This window comes from Melopsittacus undulatus, chromosome 6 (assembly GCF_012275295.1).
Source record: "Melopsittacus undulatus isolate bMelUnd1 chromosome 6, bMelUnd1.mat.Z, whole genome shotgun sequence".
Classification (NCBI taxonomy): domain Eukaryota; kingdom Metazoa; phylum Chordata; class Aves; order Psittaciformes; family Psittaculidae; genus Melopsittacus; species Melopsittacus undulatus.
Genome location: NC_047532.1, coordinates 15,238,957 through 15,261,514, shown reverse-complemented (window position 1 = coordinate 15,261,514; position 22,558 = coordinate 15,238,957). Strand labels below are relative to the sequence as shown.

The window sequence follows — 22,558 nt, the reverse complement described above, 5'->3', positions numbered from 1 at the left end:
ATGTGACATCTGTTTTTTAGTACAGAAACAGATGACAGAGAAGTACCTGCTTGGACTATGTTGGGCAGCAACCAAATTAATTCTATAGCTGTGATTTGGATTTAGGGATATTCACCTGTCCTGTGACAGTTGTGACTGCAGGTCATTTGCTCAATCCCCTCTGGGAAGGGGCTGCATTTGTATCCCAAGTATCCTTGGATACATCCTGTTTTCTGTTGGAATGGCACATTTCAGCCATTTGCTGGCTGTGCAGCAGATCAGGTGCAGGAGTCACTGTGGGTTGCTGCACATCCAGCAAATGTCTGATGAGCATCAGCAGAGCAATCACACAGCTCAATCTTGGGGTATTTTATGCATCTGGGATGTAGCTGAGCTGCTGTAAGCAGCCAGGGTGGCAGGCATGGGATGTTCAGCACTTCTTGGTGCCTCAGGACACTGGGCATGAGTTGTTCAGCTGTATGGTGTGTATATGGGAGCTGTGATGCTGTCCAGATATCGCCTCAGTGAGCAGAAGCTGGAGCTTATTTCCCTCAGGAAATCCTGATGATGTTATTCAAACCTGCTGAGCCCCTTCTGGCTGCATTGGGAACTGTGAAGATGCATGGCATTTTGGGAAATGAGGCTGTGTTTGCCTGAGGGTAGTTTAGGAACCTTCCTTCAAACATCTGTTTAGAAAACCTTGGCATTACGTATTACTGTGTGAGTCATGGTTCAAGCATTGTTATGGCTTCTGCTGCAACATAATGTCATGCAGATCTATACACTACAAATTGCATCACAGATGGTTTACAAGGATGGCTAAGTCAGCCAAGGAATGTGGATGGTTTGCATTGCTGACGTACCATAAATGTCCTTTTAATTGCTTTTGACATAATCCTATGGAGAACTTGCCATATTCTTACAAAAACATGAACACAGAAAATGAAAGAACCTGTATTATCACTTGAATGTCACACACATCAGCCACAGAAGCTAAAAGCTTATGGTGCTATAGTGAAGAGCGGCAGGATGCTCATAAGAAAGGAAGAAGCTATTTTGAAGAAGTGGGCTGAGAAAAGCATTTAGAAAGGTCATCTCTGCAGTCAGTGTCCAGGTCACTAGGTTCAGTCTTGCAGTGTGGCACTTGTAAGCATCCCACATAATTCTTATTGTTTCTAGTGTGGTGGGTAAGGAGCCATGACGCACATGTAGGGAGCATTAGAAAGTTAAACCCTTCTTCCCTTTTGCTTTTTAAATTGGCCTTCTTCCAGGCTCTTCTTTTGCTGCTGCTTACCATTTTGAACTAGAGAGATGGTATGCAAGTCTGGTTTTGCAGAATTCCAGTGTTTTAATTTCAGTCTGACCTGTTTCTGTTTTCTTTTATCCTAGTTTATCCATGCCCACTTTTTAGTGTCAGATTTCGCAAGCCTTTGTTTGGGGAGACTGGACACACCATCATGAACCTTCTTGCAGTAAGTGCTGAGACGCAATTTGTGTGTTCCATCAGTGTGAATGGATCAGTGTGGCGAGAGCTGTACTCCTCTTGTGTGCAGTAGTAGGCAGGTTTAGAAGGTGACAATGCCCACAATAGTGGGCATTTGGGTGAATTTGCCTGGTGTTGGATGTTAGCTTTCAACAACACGGTGAATTGTAACAAGGTACCCAAATCAACATCCAAAACTGGACCACCTGAGGTGTTTGGATCTGGAAACAAGTGCATTAGTTGCTTGAAGTCTCTCCTCAGAAGTGCTAGGTCATCGAAGTGTGCAGTCACGGCTCTCTGATTATACAGCACTTCAAATGAAGCAGAATTATTAGCTCTTCCTAATTTGCTAATGTTTCCAATATTGAAAATTCTCTTTGATGTGTGACTTAATCTCACTGCTGGGAAGGCTAATATCCAGTAATGTAACAGCATGCAGAGAGCAAATTTTCTTACCTATAGTGATGACATTCAAGGCTGGAGAATATTAATTTTGATGTAAGAAAATCACTGGAAAGACCTAACAGTCATGATGATGCTTTTTCATTTGTGTTCTTCCATTATATAGGTTACAAGCTGTGATGTCTGCATTCCTCCCTGCCTGTCAGTCCCTGATTATAGTTGTTTTAATGGGCTAACCGGTAGTCACCAGGGTGGTTATGAAACTACAGCGTTAATGATGATGATCATGCCTAACTTTTAAAAACATGTTTTAATTACCAGGACTTCAGAAATTACCAATACACGCTGCCTGTTGTCCAAGGTTTAGTGGTTGATATGGAAGTCAGGAAAACCAGCATCAAAATTCCCAGCAACAGATATAATGAGGTAATGCTTATAGGAAATGCATTTGTGTGCAGCTTCTTTGTGGTTGGAGGACTTGGGATTTAAAGGCATTTTATTTTATTCACTACCACTAGGGAAAACTGCCTCAAATGAGAAATGCAGGATGCACACATCTTTGGAAAGTGAGGGAGGTTGGCTTCTCCATCAAATGCCATTCAGTTTAGTATTAAACTCTTAGACTCCTTTTTCTTCAGGTTTTTACCTGCTGACATATGAAGTGTAATACTGGTTTGATTTGAGCAAATAAGCTGATGAAATTGAGGTAAAGTAGGAGGGAAAAGTGCATTAGCTTTCCTCACCTGTGTTGTGTGTGCATACTCGAAGCATTTATAATTGCTTGGTTTATTTTATGTAAAACTTTTCTCGACATCTAAATTTTATCCTTGATTTCTGGTGTGCCAAAACCAGTTGGAGTCTTCAGGATGTGTGGTGCTGTTGAGAACTAAGTGAGGAGGGATTTATAGAATCATTAGAATAGTTAGGGTTGGAAAGGACCTCAAGATCATCTAGTTCCAACCCCCCTGCCATGGGCAGGGACACCCTACACTAGACCATATCACCCAAGGCTTCATCCAACCTGGCCTTGAACACTGCCAGGGATGGAGCATTCACAACCTCCCTGGGCAACCCATTCCAGTACCTCACCACCCTAACAGTAAAGAATATCCAGTCTAAACCTCTGCTGTTTAAGTTTCAACCTGTTACCCCTTGTCCTATCACTACAGTCCCTAATGAATAGTCCCTCTCCAGCATCCCTGCAGGCCCCCTTCAGATACTGGAAGGCTGCTATGAAGTCTCCACGCAGCCTTCTCCAGGCTGAACAGCCCCAACTTTCTCAGCCTGTCTTCATACGGGAGGTGCTCCAGTCCCCTGATCATCCTCGTGGCCTCCTCTGGACTTATTCTAACAGTTCCATGTCCTTTTTATTTGAACAACAGTGAGAAAGAACACTGGAGAAAGTGATTGATTTTGTATTCTGTCTAAAGAGGAGAAGGTAACTTGGTATTTTGAAACCAGTCAGCAGTCAGGGTGAGAGCAGATCACCTGGGCAAACTGGTATTTGTAAGGTTTTGTAATACCAGAGCAGAATGCAGTTTTATCTCAAGAGAGAGTTTCTCTGCAAGAAGCATTTGAGTAAAATAACAGTGAGGACAAAGAAATAAATTGAAATAAAGAAAGAAGTGTTCTTATGTGAGGTTTGTAAAAGATGAAACTGCTGAAGCAGGAACATAAAGGGTCTGTTAAAAGGTATATTAATTCTTGATGCAGCTGTGAGGTAATGGAAGAAGTCAGTGAAGTTTGCATGTGTCATGGGTTCAGCAGTAGCTCATGGTCTGCCAGGGAGGAGGGAGAGATAGGGCGCCTGGTCTGGGCTAGTCAGGGAGGTATTCCATACCACAGCACATCCTGCTTGGGGAGGGGACTGGAAGCTGGCCTGGAGGGAAGGGGTTAACACTCCACGCTGGGCTCGGAGAGGGAACTGTAAGCTGGCTGGGAGGGGAGGGGTGAGTGCTCTCTTCTGGCCTGTGGCAGCGGGTGGTATCGTATTCTCTCTCCCTGTTTGTCTCCTCTAACATTGATTTGTTATTGGTAGCAGTAGTGATTTGTGTTATACCTTAATTGCTGGACTGATTTTACCTCAATCCGTGGGAGTTGTATTCCTCTGGCTCTCCTTCCCATCCCTCTGGGAGTGGGAAGGTGGGGGGGGGGGAGGGGAGGGGAAACAAAGTGGGAACTGTGCTGATTTAGTTTAAACCATGACAGCATGAATTCCATAGGGATTGGCACACAGGGTGCAGCTCAGTGAATGTTAGCTGTGCATTATGCTGGTGAGTGCGTCAGGTTTGGTCCTGTGTTAGACACTACACTAAGCTGGGCTGTGACAGTGCTGCTGAGTTAGGCAGCTGAGCAAAATCTCTGCACCATGCTTGGATTCTCATTCCAGAGTGAAGCAAGGATTCCGCTTTTTAAATGAAGTAAGTGTTAGTTATGTATCCATAGAATCACAGAATGGTCTGGGTTGGAAGGGACCTTAAAGCTCATCCAGTTCCAACCCCTGCCAGGGGCAGGGACACCTTCCACTAGAGCAGGGTGCTCCAAGCCCCTGTGTCCAACCTGGCCTTGAACACTGCCAGGGATGGGGCAGCCACAGCTTCTCTGGGCACCCTGTGCCAGCGCCTCAGCACCCTCACAGGGAAGAGCTTCTGCCTAAGAGCTCATCTCTGTCTCCCCTCTGGCAGGTTAAAGCCATTCCCCTTGGCCTGTCCCTACAGGCCCTTGTCCAAAGCCCCTCTCCAGGTTTCTTGTAGCCTCTTTAGGCACTGGAAGCTGCTCTCAGGTCTCTCCAGATCCTTATCTTCTCCAGGCTGCCCAAGCCCAGCTCTCTCAGTCTGTCTCCATAGCAGAGATGCTTCTTGGAGCATCATCATGGCCTCCTCTGGACTTGCTTCAAAAGGTCCATGTCCCTCTTGTGTTGGGGGCTGCAGAGCTGAATGCAGTACTGCAGGTACTTGCAATCAGGTTGGAAAATTGAATTACTAGAATTTTTCCATCTGAATGTAGTTTGAATTAAGATGAACTAAACTACAAGACCCATGTAAAGCAGTATTTAATTAGAAGCGTGTCACTCAAGCTATCTAGAAAGTGAAAAACTCGCTTTGAATTCTCCACATCTAATCAGTGCATGCGATTTAGTCTGCAATTAACAAACTTTAATATATAGTTTTTCTGTGAAAGACATATTTTTGTCTTCAAATCATGTAAATTTTCTGCAGCTTACAGTAATAGTTAGCTGCCTGTTTAGTCCCTCAGCAAAGGTGACTGTCACTTTTTAATCAGTTGCCTTGTCCCAAAGCACAGTTGCCATAGCGCCATAGAATGGTTGGTTGCAAGGGACCTTAAAACTCTTCTAGTTCCACTTCCCTGCTATGTCCACTTGTTTTCTCTTACACTAAAGACAACTACAAGGCCCCATAAAGCTGCTGCTGAGCTCTGATCTTGTTTCTGGAGCACAACATGATGAGCTAGATAATGAAATACACTGTTGTCTGATGTGAAATCTTAATTAAGTTTCCTCCCCAAACATTACACCTGTGCACATTTGTCAATAGTGAGCATCAGCTAATGTTCCTGACACTATAATTAAGGCTTTATGTTAGACTGAGAGAGATAAATGCATTGTGTGTAGTGTGCATGCTTATCAGCTGCAGAGGATGGGAGTGCTGTTAAGAGATGTCAAAGAACTCAGCATTTTCCTTCTCAGAAGAGTTTAAACAAACATGATTTTTTGGGTTTGAAGCAAATTGTGTAGATAGGTGACTCCCTCAGTTTTAGTTTGGATAAAAAACTCATAGTCTGAGCTTCCATGAAGAGGAAGAGAGGAGAAAAGGAAAGAAACTGTAACGTACAAGAACATTTGTCAAGGCACGTTAGCTGAGTGTGTTAGATGATAATCAGCAAGACTGAAGTGCAGATGCATCACAAATGTTTTTGAGGCCTCCCTTGCAGAGAATTAACATTATTCTGGATGTTTGTGGTTCAGAGCTCTTAAAAAAGTCTTCGGATTGGCAACTTTGATCTCAATTTCTGCAGTTTACACAGGTGAAGCACAGGGATGCTAAAGCTTTGGTAGCTCGTCTAGGCACAACCAGGATTAAATGCTACAACTCGGAGTGTCAGTCTGGCACTGAAGTAGGGGGGCAACATAATTTATGTTATAAGCAACTGTAGTTGTGTAAAAAAGCCAGGTGTTGTCTCTCTGTTTTTCTAATGTGTTTTCCTGTGAATTTATTGTTCTAAAGCAGCTAGTGATAATAGCTTTTGCAGCCTGTGTAGTTCAGCTAGCCCTTGTACCATTTATCTTAATTACATAAAAGGTACTTTAAAGCATCTAAACAGGACAAGACCTGAACCCTCTTTTCAAAAGCAGCTTATGGTTCTGAGTGCTAAAATCTGACATGAGAATATGAGCACTGGTGACAAGCTTGCTCTCAGTGCTCTGTCCAATTAAACTGTTCCAAGAATCCCCTATTTATGGTAGCGCTTGACAAGCAGGTAGAAATGATAAACCGTGTTGTTTGCAGATGATGAAAGCCATGAACAAATCCAATGAGCATGTCCTAGCAGGGGGAGCGTGCTTCAACGAGAAAGCAGACTCGCATCTGGTGTGTGTTCAGAACGACGACGGGAATTACCAGACACAGGCCATCAGCATCCATAACCAGCCAAGGAAGGGTGAGAATGGGGGTTCACGAGGAGGCTGGACCCTCTTTGCCCTTTGTGTTATCTGAGCTTGTTAGACACTGAGAAAACAATTCTGACTGCTGGGCAGCTTTGGGAGTTAGACAAGTGCAGTGCAAGGAATAGTAACATGTTGCTCTATCTGCCCTTTACCCCTTTGGTGTTTTATTCCTCTCACAGAATCCATGATCTCAGATGTCGGGGGCACACTGTGCAGTTTGCATCCTGTGTACAGTCCACATCCCTCCTCTCTAGGCCAACATTGCTGTTCTGAATTTGTCTAAGAGGTGCTCTAGCAACTGCATAGATCAAGCAGATATAGAATAAAGCACACAACAGCTTCCTCCCTTGCAAATATAGTAACGCTGCTTGCACAATACAGCCCAGGACTTGTGCTGCTCCAGAGGTCACAGTGCTCTAACTGGCTTAGGCAACATCTCTAGATTATTAATGAGAGGTGTCATTAGCACACTTGGGAGACTACAGGTGAGGCTGTGGCTGCCTATGCTCAACCTATACTGTGAGAAAGGAGGAAGCTTAGATTTAGTCTGAGAGGAAGGTAAATAGGAATAACCAACTACAGTAGCATTTTAATAATGCAGCTTCAAGAGACAGTTGTTCCCTTCAATTAAACCATCTAATTTCCAGGCTTTATTTTTGTTAGAGGCTGAAAGGCTGCAGCAGCACTGTGCTGGGAATTTAAATACTGTGGGTTTGGGGAAAACTTCTGGCAAAGACGTTTGAACTATCTCTATATGAGAGCAAGCAAGACAGAGGCCAGCTTTTATGTTTTGCAAGTATCCCTGTTCACTCCAGTGAGTATACTGGGACTGATGGGCTTATCTGACTTTTACATGAGGGACAAGAAGAGGGATTTCCATCAGGAATTTCATGATGCTCTGTGGTCATTTAAGAGCATTTTACTTTTAAATCAGGTGGCTTTGAGCTGTGGCCTTGCCAGCTGTGTGGAAACATTTGGAAGGTAATTATGTACTTGGTTACCCTAAATTAATAGTCCTGAATCCTAAAGGTGTGTATGGGGAGAGTGATGAAATATTGAGCATTCATTAAGGTTGACAAAAACTCTTTTCCAGTTTGGAAAATAACTCGGCGATTTGGCCTTCCATACATCACCCTGTGCGGTGCATTAAAGTCACCATAATTCTAAGTAGTGTTTGATTAATCACCTCTGGATGCTAGGGCTCCATTACCTGATGCTCATTGTTTAGATAAAAGCATCACTAAGTCACTCCTGTTGTTGTTGTTGCAGTGACCGGTGCCAGCTTCTTTGTGTTCAGTGGAGCTTTAAAATCCTCTTCAGGCTACCTTGCCAAATCCAGTATAGTAGAAGGTAAGAACTGAACTGCTTGCTTAAAGGACACTACTTTCTGAATACAGCTTGGCTCTGTGGTTAGCAGGGCTCTGCTGTTACGCCTTGGGCATTTGAATCATGTTGCTGCATCAGCTTTAACCTGTTACTTAGCAAAAAAACCCCAAAGCCCCTGTTTTCTTTAATGAGGAGAAACTTGTCCAGATGCTGTAGAACAGGGACACAAGAATGTGAGGGTAAGATACGAATTACCTCACTTGTGAGCCTCTGGCCAGTTTACTGGTTTGGGTTGAATGAGGACATGGTGAAGCTAAGAACTATGGAATGTGTATTCCACAGACCAGGAGAGGAAGCCCTGCTGAACTTACTCTGTTCCCGCATAGCTCTGCTTTATACACAATTAGGGATGTGCATTGTTTGTGTGCTTGTATGTGGGCAGATGAGAACAACAAGTTGAGATTGTTGAGCTGGTACCTCTCTGATGTGGTTTGTTCCTCTTTCACCGGTTGTCATATCACAGAGACAAACCCCGACTGCACACACTGCATTGAAGACTGTTACTGCTCATTAGCTGAGACAGAACTTTGTAGTCTAACCTCACTGCAGATGTGACAGTGCAGGCAGGAGCATTTTAAGTGTGCTCCTTACAGTGCAAGTGAGGTATGCGAGAAGCCCACGCATGCAGTCAGCACAGCTCCACTGATGAGCAGGAGCTCCTTCAGCTGCACCAGCTTTTGAGCTGGCAGCTGAATGAGGGTGCAGTCCATGGGTGAGTGGTCACCCTCTTGCTGTAACTCACTATCTGTAGGTCATTGCACCATTTTCTGTGTCTAAATTGGTGATTTAGTGTAAGCACTCTAAGTGGTTTAATGTAGTGGTTTAATGTTTAGTTTAACCTCTGTTAGACAGAGGTACAGGTGGATTCAGGCAAGGAGGCTGTACACAGGGGAAGCATTTCATTCTCAAGGTATTTCTGTGGTAATTTAGACTGACCCAATCCAAATCTGTGTCATTTGCCACTGTCTGGCAAGCACTGACTTCTCACAAGCTCCTGTCACACTGGAATGCTGCTTCCAGTGCCAGCAGAGGTGACAGCAAGAGGGATGGAGGAATATGGGGCTCCTGAGGATTGCCTAGAGTGGGTGTCATGTTCTGAGGCAAACTAACTAATGTGGCTGTTACAGCTGACTTCCCCTATTAGACTGACTTCCCTCATCCATGTGTGACCCTGGTCAACACTCATCAGTGCTGTGTTTTAGGAATCTGAGAGTTCAGAAATGGTTTTATGTAGCACTGCTGCTTATGACTCCTGTACTAGATGTTTTAACCTTTCTGTTGGAAAAAGAGGAAGGATGTTTGTTTCTTTTTCTGCATAGGCTCTGTTCAGTGTGGCTTATCTTGGCTTATGAGGATTTCTTGGTTCCCTAGATGGAGTAATGGTCCAGATAACTGCTGAGAACATGGACTCTTTGAGGCAGGCCTTGAGAGAGATGAAAGACTTCACCATTACATGTGGCAAAGTAGATGCTGAAGATCCTCAGGAACACGTTCATATTCAGTGGGTAGAAGATGATAAAAACTTCAGTAAGGGGTAAGCAGAGGAGCAACCACTTGACATTGAATGGTGACTGCCTGTGTTTGTGAAAACTTTTAATTGCTCTTATAAGGTGCACAAGTCTTCAAATCAATAGGAATTACAAGTCTGTGCCTCTATTTTGAGTGATAAGATGCAATTAAATGTAATGAAAATGGAATTGTACCAGAGCTTTGAGGCATCAATGTAGAAAGTTGTCTATGCTATGGATTTTTTGCCATTGCTAATATCCAGTTATTGGAAACCACTAATCTGTCTCCAGCAGTCAGTGCTGAACCTTGCAGATTGTGGTCACTTTGCTCTCCTGGTGCTTAGTTTGCATTAAGTAACGCTGGAAACAAAATAGCTGAACATCAACAGTGTACCTGGATTCTTCATAGTTAGGACAAAAAAAGAGGTTTATGGCAGTAGAGTGCTGTTGTGATGGGTGGATTTAAGGACTCAGCATCTAGAAAAAAGAGTAGTTTCAAACTCTTCAGGTCAGTCTTAACCTCTGTGATCAAGTTCTGGGCTGTGTAAGCAGTGTTTCAGGTATTGCTGGCCTACACGGTTACCATTGCATAAAACCCACGTCTTACTGCTGTGTTAGCACCTTCTGAGATCTCTGCTCTGGTACAAAGCTGTGCTGAAAACCTTCAGGAAGGTGCCTCCTGCACCTGCTTTGTGCACACTGACCAGGGTGGGCTGCAGGGGCGATGCTGCCTCAGCTCTGAGCCCATTCCCACAAGGCTGCTCCTGCTGAAGCTCCACACCATCTTCACAATTAGCAGTTGCAATTAAGATCACTGGTTTTGGCACTTTTAAGCCTTTGGGTTCCCTTCTGAGGGTAATTTTGGTCTGTGCCCCATTAAGCTGATGGGCTAACTTGCTGTGCTGTAGCAGTTCCAATTGGAGAACAGTTATGAAAAACCCTGCAGTGAGGCAGTTGAGGATTCAGGTGCAACAGCAGAGCTGCCTGCCCTTTGATTCTGATGTAGTTCTCTTTTGCAGTGGTCTCTGTTCAGCTCATGTCTTCTGCTGAGTCTGAACTTACCCTTTTCCCTCCCTTTCAGTGTTGTGAGCCCTATTGATGGCAAATCAATGGAGTCTATAACAAGTGTGAAGATATTTCACGGCTCAGAGTACAAGGCGAATGGAAAGGTCATTCGGTGGACAGAGGTAAGTGAGTCAAAACAAGCTGCATGTAAAGCAAGACTTGGCCTTCTGGGATTGCAACTCAGCCTTCTGCTGCTTTCGACCTGCTCTCCCTACTCACCAGAATGAAAGCAGTAAATTCTTCAGCACAAACCAAACCTGTAGTAACTTTCCTCCCTGCAAGGCAACATTCAGTGTGGTATCATGCAGAATAAAATACCCTACGGCTGGTACATGCTCAGGCCTGGCCAGCTCCTTGCATACGGTTTGAGAACAGAGGGGGAATGGGACCAGAAAAATACTGTCTTACCCCAGGTGACAGTTAGGTTTTACCTGCATTTGTATTAAACCCAACCTTTTAAATGGAGATGAAATAACTGCTTTTATAAAGTGGGTCTTTTGAGCCACCTTCTCTAGCCTGGTGCAGGTTAAACTGGAAGTGCTGTGGCATCAGTCACTTGCAGAAACTGCTTGCCTTGCTGATGGACCTGTGACTCTGCCAGCACACAAATGCTGATGTTAAAACATTTCTTCAAGTGCTTCTCTTAACCTGCCCAGGAGGAACCACATCATCCCCTTGGCAGCTTGCCCCTTTGTATCCTGTTTTCCCAGGTCCATGTGGCTCAACAGAGCAAAGTTCATTGACAAGAACAGTACAGATCTTCAGCTGGGGTAGCTTCTAGTAAAACTGTGACATTAACATCTGTTTAAAAGCTGGTATTAATTAAAAACTATGTGCAATAAATAGTGCATTTCCATCATGAGGCTTTTGCCCAGAACAAACAGGGTTTTGAGAACACAACTGTTCAAATCTTTCCTTTTGAAGTTTAGTTCCCCCCCCCAAGTAAGTGTCTTTCTTCAGGGTCATTTGCTGGTCATCCCTGAACAGCTCTTCTTTAAGCCCTCATCTGTAGAAGGATTAGCTGGTGTCTCAGTAACCTTATTTGCTAGAAGAGCCAAGGGCTGTGTCTTGTGTTACCTCTTTCCTGCAGGTGTTTTTCCTGGAAAATGATGAGCAACATAATGGTCTGAGCGACCCAGCTGATCACAGCAGGCTGACTGAAAACGTGGCAAAAGCTTTCTGTTTAGCTCTCTGTCCCCACCTTAAGCTGCTGAAAGAAGATGGAATGACTAAGCTGGGTCTGCGTGTTACACTCGACTCAGATCAAGTAAGTCTTGAATAGTTTTGGTTTAACTGTTCCCTTGTTCATTCCTCAGAAAGGGAATACACACTTCAACCATTCCCTTGGTTAAAGAAGTACTATCAGATGCCAGTGTCATGGTGCTGAGGGGTGTTTGGTGTTCTGGGCCATCTGTTAAAAAGGGAAGCTAGTGCCTATCCTGAATCAACACCAGGCTTGAGCCCTGGGTGCCAGCTGGCAGCACCTGCTCTGCAGCCAGAGATCCAGGACCAGCCCTGTGAGCTGCAGGCCTGCCACATGCTTGAAGAAGACTCTGAATTGGCCTTTGCACCAGAAATTAAAAGATGGGAGTGTATGAAATGCATTACTGGGAGAGCACAAAGCATTCCCAAGCATGGGTGGTCTTAAAAGATCATACCGCATGTGAGGCAGAGGAGCAGCTGGAAGGTTCCTTAGGGAGTGCTTTGCAGGAGAAGCCCCAGGCAGAGATAAGGGAGCAGAGCTCCCTGGGAAGGGAGCTGGCTTTGCCCTGGAGAGGAGGTGTTCCTGGTATCAGCCAGCTTTTAAACACTGCCTGAGTTAATGCGATAACACAGGGGGTGGTTCCTGCAGGACTGAATGATCTGCTTTGACAAAGCAGTAGGGTACTTCTGTGTAGGTGGCTATTGGGAACCTAAAGGAGAACAAAACCAAGGGGAAAAGCTGCTTTAGTGCCTGCTAAATCCAACTTAGTGGGCAGAGGCCACAGCACCTCCCCCAGCTCATCCTCCTGCCCACCAAACTGCTGCCTGTGTCCTGTTCTCTGTAAACCCCCCCCCCTCACTTTGTATTTTTTAGGTTGGTTATCAAGCTGGGAGCAATGGACAGCCACTGCCCTCTCAATACATGAACGACCTGGACAGTGCCTTAGTTCCAGTGATTCATGGAGGGGCATGTCAGTTGAGTGAGGGGCCAGTCATAATGGAGCTCATCTTTTATATTCTGGAAAACATCTCATAAGAGGACTTCATTTTCTGTTCAGACCTGTTCCAGCAGCAGTTGTATCTGAATCATTTGCACTTTAAAACTGGAAAATTAAGCTTTTTGTTAACACTATTGGGGAATGGGTGGGGGGAGGAGGGAGGGACAGTTGTTCCATAATTCTAAATCTTCTATGCATTGTCAACAACCAGAGGATCAGGGCAGCTTCTATACTACAACATGGCTATGCTATCCTTGCAGCTAATACACTTCTGTTACTGTTTAGAGAAATGCTCATGTTTAAAGACTTACAGTCATGTACTCTAAATGCTCAAACGGGTGCGAAGATCACTGGGGCATAAATAAAAAGTGAAACTCCGCTCTTGTCCTGGTTGTAGATGGACATGTGAGAACCACTGCCCACGACCACCCTTCTGACCTCGTCCTCGTGTCGCTGGTGGCTGTGCTGTAGACATTCAGAAGTCATGTTTACATTATTTTGACCAGATTCTTGGTTGAAAGGCATTTGGAGTAGCCCTGGAGAGACAGGGGCAGGTTACCCAGCCATAACCACATTGGTCTATGCCTCCAAAGGAGCAGAAGGGCAGGTGGGATTATGTAAACTGCAGTTTTGTGTCTGTGATAGGCTAGTTTCCTTTTTCCCCCCATTTACTGTAAAACCCCCTCACCTCTGCAGATTCCTATGATGGCTCCTAGAACAACTCTGCTGTTCTGTACTTTGTTTACAAATCTGTTACAAAGCAGAGGAAATATTAGCCCTAAAGTGTGGTTCTGTCTCATTGCTCTTCCCCGGTAGGTCCTGCTTTTCAAGAGAAGTAACACCCAGGGCAGCTTTGAGTCTCCTCGCTGTACGCTGTAGTGTAACGCTTGTGTCATGTACTACAAGGCAGCTTGCACTTCATCTTAGCAGCCCCATGTAAAAGCTTACCCATGCTAAAAGTCTAGAGTTGCTCTTTCCTGCATGTTCTGCTGAAAAAAAGGCTTTGTGGGCAGCTCCCCACACTTGTGCCTGGCCCAGCGCTCCTGGTCTCACCCAAGAGGGCTTTAGTAGGGAAAAAAAGCTGTAACTGAGAGTCAGACAGAGACAGGAACTGTGTTTCCACATCCTCAGTGGGAAGCTGCTCACCTGTGGCAAGAGCTGAATGCAGGATCAGGGGTTTGGTTTGTTTAGCCATGTGGAGCTGCTGGTTTGGGTCCCTCGCAGAAGGGGATGAAGGTTTCCTTCTCCTGTCTGTACAGAAAGTTAATCTGGGAAGAGAGGTGCTCACTGCTGGTGAACTGTCCCTACTCACAGTCAGTTCTGGTGGATGCAGCAGGAGTTACTTTGGGTTTGCTGTAAATGGGTAACACAGGTGCCCCTTCATACCCAAAGGGAAGTGTGAGGCTGATCTTTAACAAATACAGTCTTAGCTGGGAAAAGGTAACTACACATAGCAATGTGTTATAGCACAGTGTATGGACAGAATGTACTTGTGAATAAATAGCTACTGCTTTTGAAACAAAGTCTGACAACCCAAGATGGCAAATGATGGCTGTCCCCAGCCAGCACTGGGAGAAGGTGGCCTGAGAACTGGGGTCCAGCCCCAGAAACAAAAGCTGGGCAGTAAGAGGTAGCACACTGCTACTGCTAATACACTTAGAAGGGTAAGTGTGGCATCAGAGCAAGACCATACCTCTGTGCTGGGGAGGAGGTGGCTGGCTCACTCCATGGGTCACGCTGGACGAAACCCAGACTCTCACACAATCCCTGTTCTCCCAATGGATTTGTGGAGTGGAGCAGGACTGAGGTTACTTCCTGATTCCCCTCTGCACACTGGTTTGGGACACACTTCACAGTTCAGGCAAGATTTGGTTCCTGGAAGAGCACTCCATAAACTAAAATTGCCCATTTTCCTTCCAGAGCCTGCTCTCCAGCTTTGCCACAGCAGCGGCTTTCCAGTTCCTTGAGTTGCATTGTTACACTTACTCTTGCAGTAAAAGAGGCGAAAAATCATTTCCTTTGCCCCAAAAGTCTTTTAGGTTTGGATTATGTTTGTGCAAAACACTATCAACTGGTGACTGACATGTTTGCTTCAACCATAGCCTTTGAAATGACCTTAATTACCATGTTGTTAAGAAATGAGTACTTGTTTTAGAGAAAAAAAAAGAACTGTACTTTTAAAATTCAGTTAGTTAACACTGCAAAAAACGGCATATTATATTTTTATTTTCAACATGTAGTTTTGTATATTAAATTTATTGAAATTAAAAACTAAACACTGTATTGTCTTCATCTGCTCAGGAAGACAGAGGCAGCGCTGCCTGACTCTTACCCGCCTGGACCCTGCTTGTCTATGCCCTGCCCTGCCTAAAGAGCTGGTGCAGGAAAGGCTCTGACCCCCTAGCGCAGGCACATCCTCTCCTCTGAGATCTGTCCTTTCTCTGAGCTCACAGAGGTTTCAAAACGCAAACTTATTTGGTACCATTTTGTTGTATGCTGCTGATCAGAAGCATTCCTGAAAATAGTCTTAATCCCGTTTTCTACATAAGAGTGGCTATTTTCCCCAGCACCTGGAAGAACTGTAAAAGCCTATTTCTGTACAAACACAAGGAACATTTGGGAAGCAGCAGTCAGAGCTTACTTAATGTTCTCTTCCCCTCCTTTTTACATTAAAAAAGAAAAAGGATGAAGGCACAGGACCAGGGCTGCACTGACCATGCAGGGCAGATAGCTGGGAGCCAGAACAAGAATGTACATCTATAAACACCTGCTGCTCTGGAGCCTGCCGTTCCTTCCTCCTCAACAGCAGCATCCCACTGAGCTCGTGCTGCAATGGCACACACAGAGGGACCCACTGCCTGAGTTCCCTCTCTGCTTTAGAAATGAAAAGAGATAGATCAGAGAGGCCTTGATAAGGAAACAGAAGAAGCAGTAGCAGACTGGTGGCTGTACCACAACACTGGAAAACAGGAGTTCTGCTAAAGGTCTTACCTGTGACTTGACCAAAATATTCTTGCACTGCCTCAGGGAATTCTGAAGGGGCCAAACTTTTCCCACACCACTGTGCATAGTTAGTGTAACGTTCATCCTGGTGCTACATTAGTAGTCCCACATTAAGGCAATTCTGTCTATTTTGTGTAGACTAGTGACAGTCCCCTGCAGCAGCAAACTCCCAGAGCCTTACATCTGCCCCGACGTTATTAGTAAGCACTATGGCTGTTATCAAAATAGACATTAGGTTCAGTAGTGCATTCATTTAACATCTTTGGTGCTTGCAGCTAGCAGCATCTCTCTGCAGACGTTCATCCCACATCTTTTAACTTGCCAGTGGATCTGGGGAAAAACAGAGGAAAAACACCAGAGTTACTTGATGCAGCTTTTAACCAGATGTTCAGAGTTCAAGGTCACATTAGATGGGAAATGCTGACATTCGTTTTCTGGATGGTCAACTATAAAATCAATGAAGCAGTATTGTTAAACTCTAGTGACTGGAAATGCTTAAGTGTCCAGTCACTTGGTCTTGCAGATACGGCCATCAGATGTGTCCCTTCAGAGAACTCTGAAGCTCACAGCCAGCTCACTGACCCCCATGGCTGCAGAGCAGAAATCCCCAGGCAAACAGTCCCTTTGGAGCTCCAAATTCACATTCATGCACTGAAACAAGACCTCTTGGTCTGTAAATCCTAACACAACAGGGAAGCAAAGGTGTGGCAGAAAGGTGCTATGCCCATGAAGCTGATCACCATTAATTTAATAGCCATCTATAAATGCAAAGCTGTGCTGAGGAAGAGGGGTGCACACCAGACTGCAGTGCACTAAGGGAGAACTGACTGTCGCCAGCAAGTCCGTGTCCCTCTGTGATTTATGAACACAGGCTGTGGGAGGAGTGAAGACCACAAGTTTCGGGGTGTCAAGTGATTGTGTCCAACTACTCTGACTTTCTTTCAGACATCAGACACAGAAGTGGGCTGAGTTAGAGATTCCACAGGCAGGGGCACTGCTGGTGTTTATCCTTCAGTAACTTTAGGTAGGAAATGGCTTAAAACCCAAAGACATCAGAGTCTGGTATTAATATGCTTTGGATTTGTTTTAAAGAAGAGAGAATTTGTGATACCTAAAAAGCAGAGTCTGAGAAAGGAAGACAAGCTGCCAAGTCAAGCAGTTTCTGTACAGGCTGGCAAGAAGAGGAAGCCTCCCTCTTTCCCAGCCTGCTAGTACACAGCTACTTTGGCAGCTCTTCTGTATCTGAGCACAGTGGGCATCAGGCACAGCTCTTTGGGTAACCTGTATTCAACTGCACAGCTTCTCCATCCCCAGAAGCAAGCCTGTCTCCAACACCTTCCCTTTCAGATGAAGTCAAGCAGACTTCCATGGGACAAAAAAAGTCCTTTCTCTAACTTCTGGTAGGGGCAGAAGGGTCCCTGCTAACTCTGAAAGGTTCTCTGCTAACAACAGGGATGGACAGAAAGCATTGCCACTCCTAGAAAGGACTCACCAATCTTGTTTTCTAAATGCCATTCTAAATAAGGGGGATGTTAGAAGTGATCGTGAAATAACATCTTTGATACACAAACTGATCAGAGATTGGGTAGCCTCATTTCTGAAACTGCCATTTCACCACTACAGATACAACGAGAAACGATCCTAAAGCCAGAGCAATGTAATTAGGTCAATGTCAACAACAGACATTATTCCAGCAGAGTTCCTCTGTACCCTGTCAAGTTCTGTCAGCCCATCGCTGGATGCAGCATTCCTACCTCAGGCAGAACTAATGCTCAAGGACCAGCCAGTTTTCTGTAACTGTTTGAAGATCTTGACCGCTGAGGGGCTCCCTGAGTCTCACTTTTACCTCCAGTTTCCCTCCAGTGGGCTTTCTGCCATCAAAAATCTGAAAGAACCACAAAGAGCAGAGCAGTCAGCACACATACAAGCGACAACATCAAACCAGGGTGCCTCAGGCAACCCCAGGCTCTATCTCCCCGTGACTAGAAGATGACAGAGATCACCTGCAGGTGACCACAGTGCTGAGGGCAGTGTGTCGTGGGCATGTCTGTGTTGCAGCCCAAGGCAGGGGGTTATTAAGGTTCCTGTTAGTGAGCTCCTGCTGGATCTTGCAGCAGCTCTCTATCCACTCGGGCAGTCTTCATCTGTTAGCTACCAACACAAATGTTTGGGAATCACCTCAATTTCTGGTCCTGACAAAGAAAACTGTCCTGATACAGGAAATTTGAGGAAGAGAGTTCCCAAGACAGGGCTTGGAGCACCCTGCTCTAGTGGAAGGTGTCCCTGCCCATGGCAGGGGGCTGGAACTGAATGAGCTTTAAAGTCCCTTCCAACCCAAACCAGTCTGGGGTTCTATGAATGGTAACAGCTACCACAAGCTTCAAGAGATGACAAAACAAAGAGCAGCCCACTGTTTATCAGCCTAACTAAACAAAACTCAGCTGTGTGCAAACACATGCAACACGTATTCATCTTCCCTTTGTATTCAAGTTCTAAACCAGGAGAACTCACCCTACCCAGAAAACGTACCTCGATGATCTCTCTGACTTCACACTCTGACTCCAGCTTCTCCAGTTTCAAGTGTGCTGTTCCCACTTGCTTGTCACTTCTGAAAAAGGACCTGTTTCAAAGAAAACATCTTTAATTCAGTGGGTAAGGTTCTGCAGTACACAAAAGAGAAAACAGGCTCAGGCCAGCACTGTTTGCACCATCACTGCATCCAGGAAGGTCAACCAAGAAGTGTTATAGAACCCTACAGGCCAGGGTGCAAGAGGCAAACCATGAGTGAACCAGACTACAAGGACAAGATACAAAGTACCCACGTTTTAATTACTCCCCTTGCAACCAAGCTAAAGATGAGGACAGTGGTGAAGAGAAACGACCAACTAAAGGAGCACTGGGAATGGCAGCAGTGTGGGTCCCTGCACAGGGCAACAGGGAAGAGTGGCCTCACACCAGGACAGACAGCAACCTTCTGCAAGGGGCTGTTCAATAGAACCTGCATCTCTCATCGAAACAAACACTTCACAGGCACGTGCTGGTTTTGGCAAACTACTTATCAGGAAAAAGCTACATGAATCATTGTTTCCTTTTGAGAAACCAGTTTCAACAACTAAGAACAGTTCTTTGCAGCTGTTGGTTTGATTCACCTCCACACCGGTAGTTTGAACCATCAGGAACCATCGTTTCAGACTTTCCAGTCTGCTCGAATTAAACACAAAGCATTTCATCCTGCAAGGAAAACAACCAACTGTTCTCTGCTACAGTCGCTTCTGCTCAACAGTTTGATCAGCAAGACATCCATCTTCACCTTAAGAGGCAGGTGATGCAATCCTTATCCACACAAACTCCCCCAAAAGGCAACAGCTAAGACTAACACACATTAATTCTGCTGGGTTTCTCTGCCTGCATCCAAGCATTTTCCTTGCTTTTGGAGCAAGTCTCCAGAAGGTTTGATAAATGACTAAAAAGTACAGAGTCTGGAGGCAGTAAAGCCAACCAGCCATGCCTGTGCCTGTCATGTTTTAGACAGGAAACCTGCCAAGAATTCAGAAGCTTCCTTTTTTATGCCACTATCTGTGAAAAACCAGGCAAGGAATAACCCCATTAATCCACTCTTATTCCTATTATATATATTATCAAGCAAGACTTGACATACACAATGAAAACTTGGAGGATTATTATATAGAGCCTCATGATCATGTAATCTGTGGCAACAGCAGCCAGGACATTAATACACAGACCTGACGTCAGTTTCCAAGGGAACATCTGTGAACCTGATGGTCTAAACTCTGACAGGAAAAGGGGGAAGGTTGTTTCCTCACATCCACCACCTCAACAATTGCTCCACTCATATATTCTCCAAATAGCTCAGATCAATCACTGTATAAGGCCCTGACATCCACATTTTACCCTCGCTTTCTGGCCTGTTTGTTCAGAAACAGCATCAGGAAGGGTCCTACAGTACCTGAGTTTCTATAGATTAGAAGTCTGGTACCATTAGCCCAGGCTGCAGTGAGCTCCCAGCAGGGAGCTCAGACACTTCTGGATGGCATAAAGACCCCAAGACCTCTGCAACTGAATGCACTGGCACATGCAGAGTCACTGTTAGGAAGTACATCTCCTTCAAGAACCTGCTGCTGAAGGACTTGAAAGACTCCAGCTCAGTTGTCAGATTACTCCTTAGCCTGTCAGTTTGTCCATCCCAACACAAAGTGCTGTAGTAAAGAAAAAGCACTGTCACAAGGAGTCACCTCAAAGGCTGATAATGCTGCCCCAAGCATGAAGCCTATGAATTCTCTTGGCAGAAAGCCCTCCAAAGATAAGACCTCATTCTCCATCGATACGACTACATCATTTAGAGAAGTTCAGACTTCATTCTCTTACATGCTAGAATACTTCCTTGACTTCACAAGCACCTTAAAATGAAGAGGGATTACATAACTGTACTGCAGTATGCTGGCACCTTGCTCATAAACTCGGGGAATCAGCGATTCTTCTGGCTGAATGCTTCTTAAAGCATTTTTCCATTTTATAATTCAAGACACAATGAAGACTGATTCAGCCCCCATCAGTTCTAAGGGGGTGGCTGTGAAGGATGTGAACTTGCTCCAGGCCATGGCTTCAGAAACAGCTATGGGGAATCTCCTTTTATCTTCAGAAGCTTTTAAGAGAAGTTTAAGGAGAGACTTTTGCTCTGGAGAAATCGCTGCTGGGATTTCTAGTTTAAAGTGTTCTTTAAAGGGAAGTTTAATATCGATGACCTGAAACAAGTCTCCTTTGCTCACGGACACAAAATAGTTCTTGGGAGAGGGTCAAAGAGCTACCAGAGACCCCAAACCTACAACATCTACAAGCACTTCTGAAAGTATTATTCATTTACAGTCTTCAAGACAGGCAGGGAGCAGGCAGCCTTTAGAAGAGAGCCTGCATCATTAATCCTCTTTTCTCCCAAGAGGACAGCCAGGGGATGGTGCTCAGTGGGCTTTTCTTCTCTTCCTCATTCCCCGTTGCTACGTGCCCAGGGAAACTGCCACCCCTCCACCCCAAACCAGCAACAGGCACATCTTTATCTTGTTACATTCCCGTTCTAAGAACAAAACCAAAACCTCAGACCTAGAAAAGGGATGACCTGCAGAGAGTTTTTTGCTAATCTTCAAAAAGGCTTCAAAGGCCAATCTGGAGCTGGCATGTAACTTGTGAATCACTGGAGAGTGTTTCCAATGGGTGAAGTTGAGCCTGAGCTCACCCACTAAAACCAAGCGCAGTTCCAGCTGGTGAGAGAACAGGATGTGCCCCACATGTACAATGATGGGCAAAAGATAGGGGAAAATGTTTTAAACCAATGTAAGCACTGAACAGTTCTGTGGATAAGAGGCTGGATCTCTTAATGATGACACCATGAACAACAGAGCAGTAGCACAAGCAGGACAGGCGGAGAAAGAGTAAGAAATTCAGCTTTTGCTTCAATGGAGATGCAAATGGGAAGACCTGGACTTTAGCTCACAAATTGAAACATCTACAACTTGAAAACCACCTCAGAGAATTTATGGACCATTTCTGCAAGTCTCAGTAAGAGAAACAACAGCACAAAGAACCACCAAGACAAAGCCAGGTTAGCCAACATCCCATCCAAGTCATGGATCACAACCAGCTCAGGGAATACAGGCCACTGATTCTGAATAAGTCAGTAATAAGCATAGACACAGGATGAACATTACCAACTCTTAACATCCACCTCATCATCTTGATCTCTGAGATGAGTGGAGTCTTCTGTCTCTCTCAAGCTAGTTTGCTAGCAGTGCTCAGTAAATACTGTAATAACCTCAGAATGAAGTACAAAACCCTAACACCAGTTCTGCCATCATCTGACAGCTGCTTTACTGCTGTTCATATTTTGCTGCTACTTGTACTTACTGTTCTACAAAGTTACCCCCTGTAATATATAAATCTCACCCAAACTGGGTGAGAATCCAAACAATCTGAAGCTGAACCGTGATGTTCTCAGTCTCCTCAATTCCTCTTGCCACACGAACCCTTCACTGATGTGACAGTTAGGAAGCAACTTCTCTGAACTTCTGCCTTTTCTTCACCCCCCCAGGGGAAGATAACAGAGCTCAGACATGTTTTGAAAGGAGTTCTCAGACACGAGAACCAGACAACACTTTACTGCTGGCTTAAAAATTGGACTTCATAAATTTCAGCTACTTCAGGCTTCTCAAGTGTTTCAGAGAGGCAATGAGAGGCAGCAAACTGTGGACTTACCCTTTATGAAAGACTTCAAATTTAATCCCTTTGGACCGAATTGCTCGTCGGAAACCTCGGTGATTTCGGTTGATGTTCAACTTAAACAACTGGTTATATTCTACAGTGAGGATACAGAGAAATGAAGGTAAAACATGTGCTGTGCCCTATTGCATGCACGTACTCAAACTCCTGTTTATCTTAGTTTTGTCCACTTAGAAACACTTCACATCCCTATGAACCTCCTCCTCAGGAGGTTATTCCAGTCATTAACAAGGCATCACTTTACAGGGACAGAAAGCAAATAGCAGAAAACCAAATCACGAGGTGACAGCAAATTACTGGAGAGCCAAAACGGGAGAATCAAGGTCTTTCAGCAATAAACAGATTGTCTGTGGCTAAGAAAAAGGTACAACTAATAAGGAAACAACATAGGAAGCTTGGAATGACTGGCAAGAGGGGTTTTGATAATGCAATTAACACCGATTTAGCACCAGTTTTACTAATGAGCATAACAAGAACTATGCCACAGGATACCTGTTTATCAGAAAGGGCCACAACATTGTACAACTAATGTTCAAAGACTTATCTGCTGTGCTACCCA

At 44.8% G+C, this 22,558-nt stretch overlaps 2 protein-coding genes across 7 annotated transcripts in view; one reads left to right on the top strand and one right to left on the bottom strand.

Moving 5' to 3' along the window:
- Nucleotides 1-13,086, top strand: part of ZFYVE9 (zinc finger FYVE-type containing 9) — a 70,680-nt gene extending 57,594 nt beyond the window's left edge. For all 5 annotated transcript variants that reach the window (XM_005151126.3, XM_031050785.2, XM_034064151.1 and 2 more), the window contains 8 exons: nucleotides 1,369-1,451; nucleotides 2,186-2,290; nucleotides 6,391-6,541; nucleotides 7,818-7,898; nucleotides 9,306-9,468; nucleotides 10,524-10,629; nucleotides 11,598-11,774; nucleotides 12,585-13,086. In XM_005151126.3, the coding sequence (XP_005151183.2) occupies nucleotides 1,369-1,451; nucleotides 2,186-2,290; nucleotides 6,391-6,541; nucleotides 7,818-7,898; nucleotides 9,306-9,468; nucleotides 10,524-10,629; nucleotides 11,598-11,774; nucleotides 12,585-12,746 (1,028 nt within the window). In that variant the 3' untranslated portion in view covers nucleotides 12,747-13,086. The remainder of the gene's footprint in view (nucleotides 1-1,368; nucleotides 1,452-2,185; nucleotides 2,291-6,390; nucleotides 6,542-7,817; nucleotides 7,899-9,305; nucleotides 9,469-10,523; nucleotides 10,630-11,597; nucleotides 11,775-12,584) is intronic.
- A 1,828-nt stretch (nucleotides 13,087-14,914) lies between these two features.
- CC2D1B (coiled-coil and C2 domain containing 1B) overlaps nucleotides 14,915-22,558 on the bottom strand; it is a 34,858-nt gene continuing 27,214 nt past the window's right edge. For both annotated transcript variants that reach the window (XM_034064154.1, XM_034064155.1), the window contains exons 22-25: nucleotides 21,976-22,075; nucleotides 18,241-18,331; nucleotides 17,466-17,596; nucleotides 14,915-16,041 (exon numbers count right to left, since the gene is read on the bottom strand). In XM_034064154.1, the coding sequence (XP_033920045.1) occupies nucleotides 17,477-17,596; nucleotides 18,241-18,331; nucleotides 21,976-22,075 (311 nt within the window). In that variant the 3' untranslated portion in view covers nucleotides 14,915-16,041; nucleotides 17,466-17,476. The remainder of the gene's footprint in view (nucleotides 16,042-17,465; nucleotides 17,597-18,240; nucleotides 18,332-21,975; nucleotides 22,076-22,558) is intronic.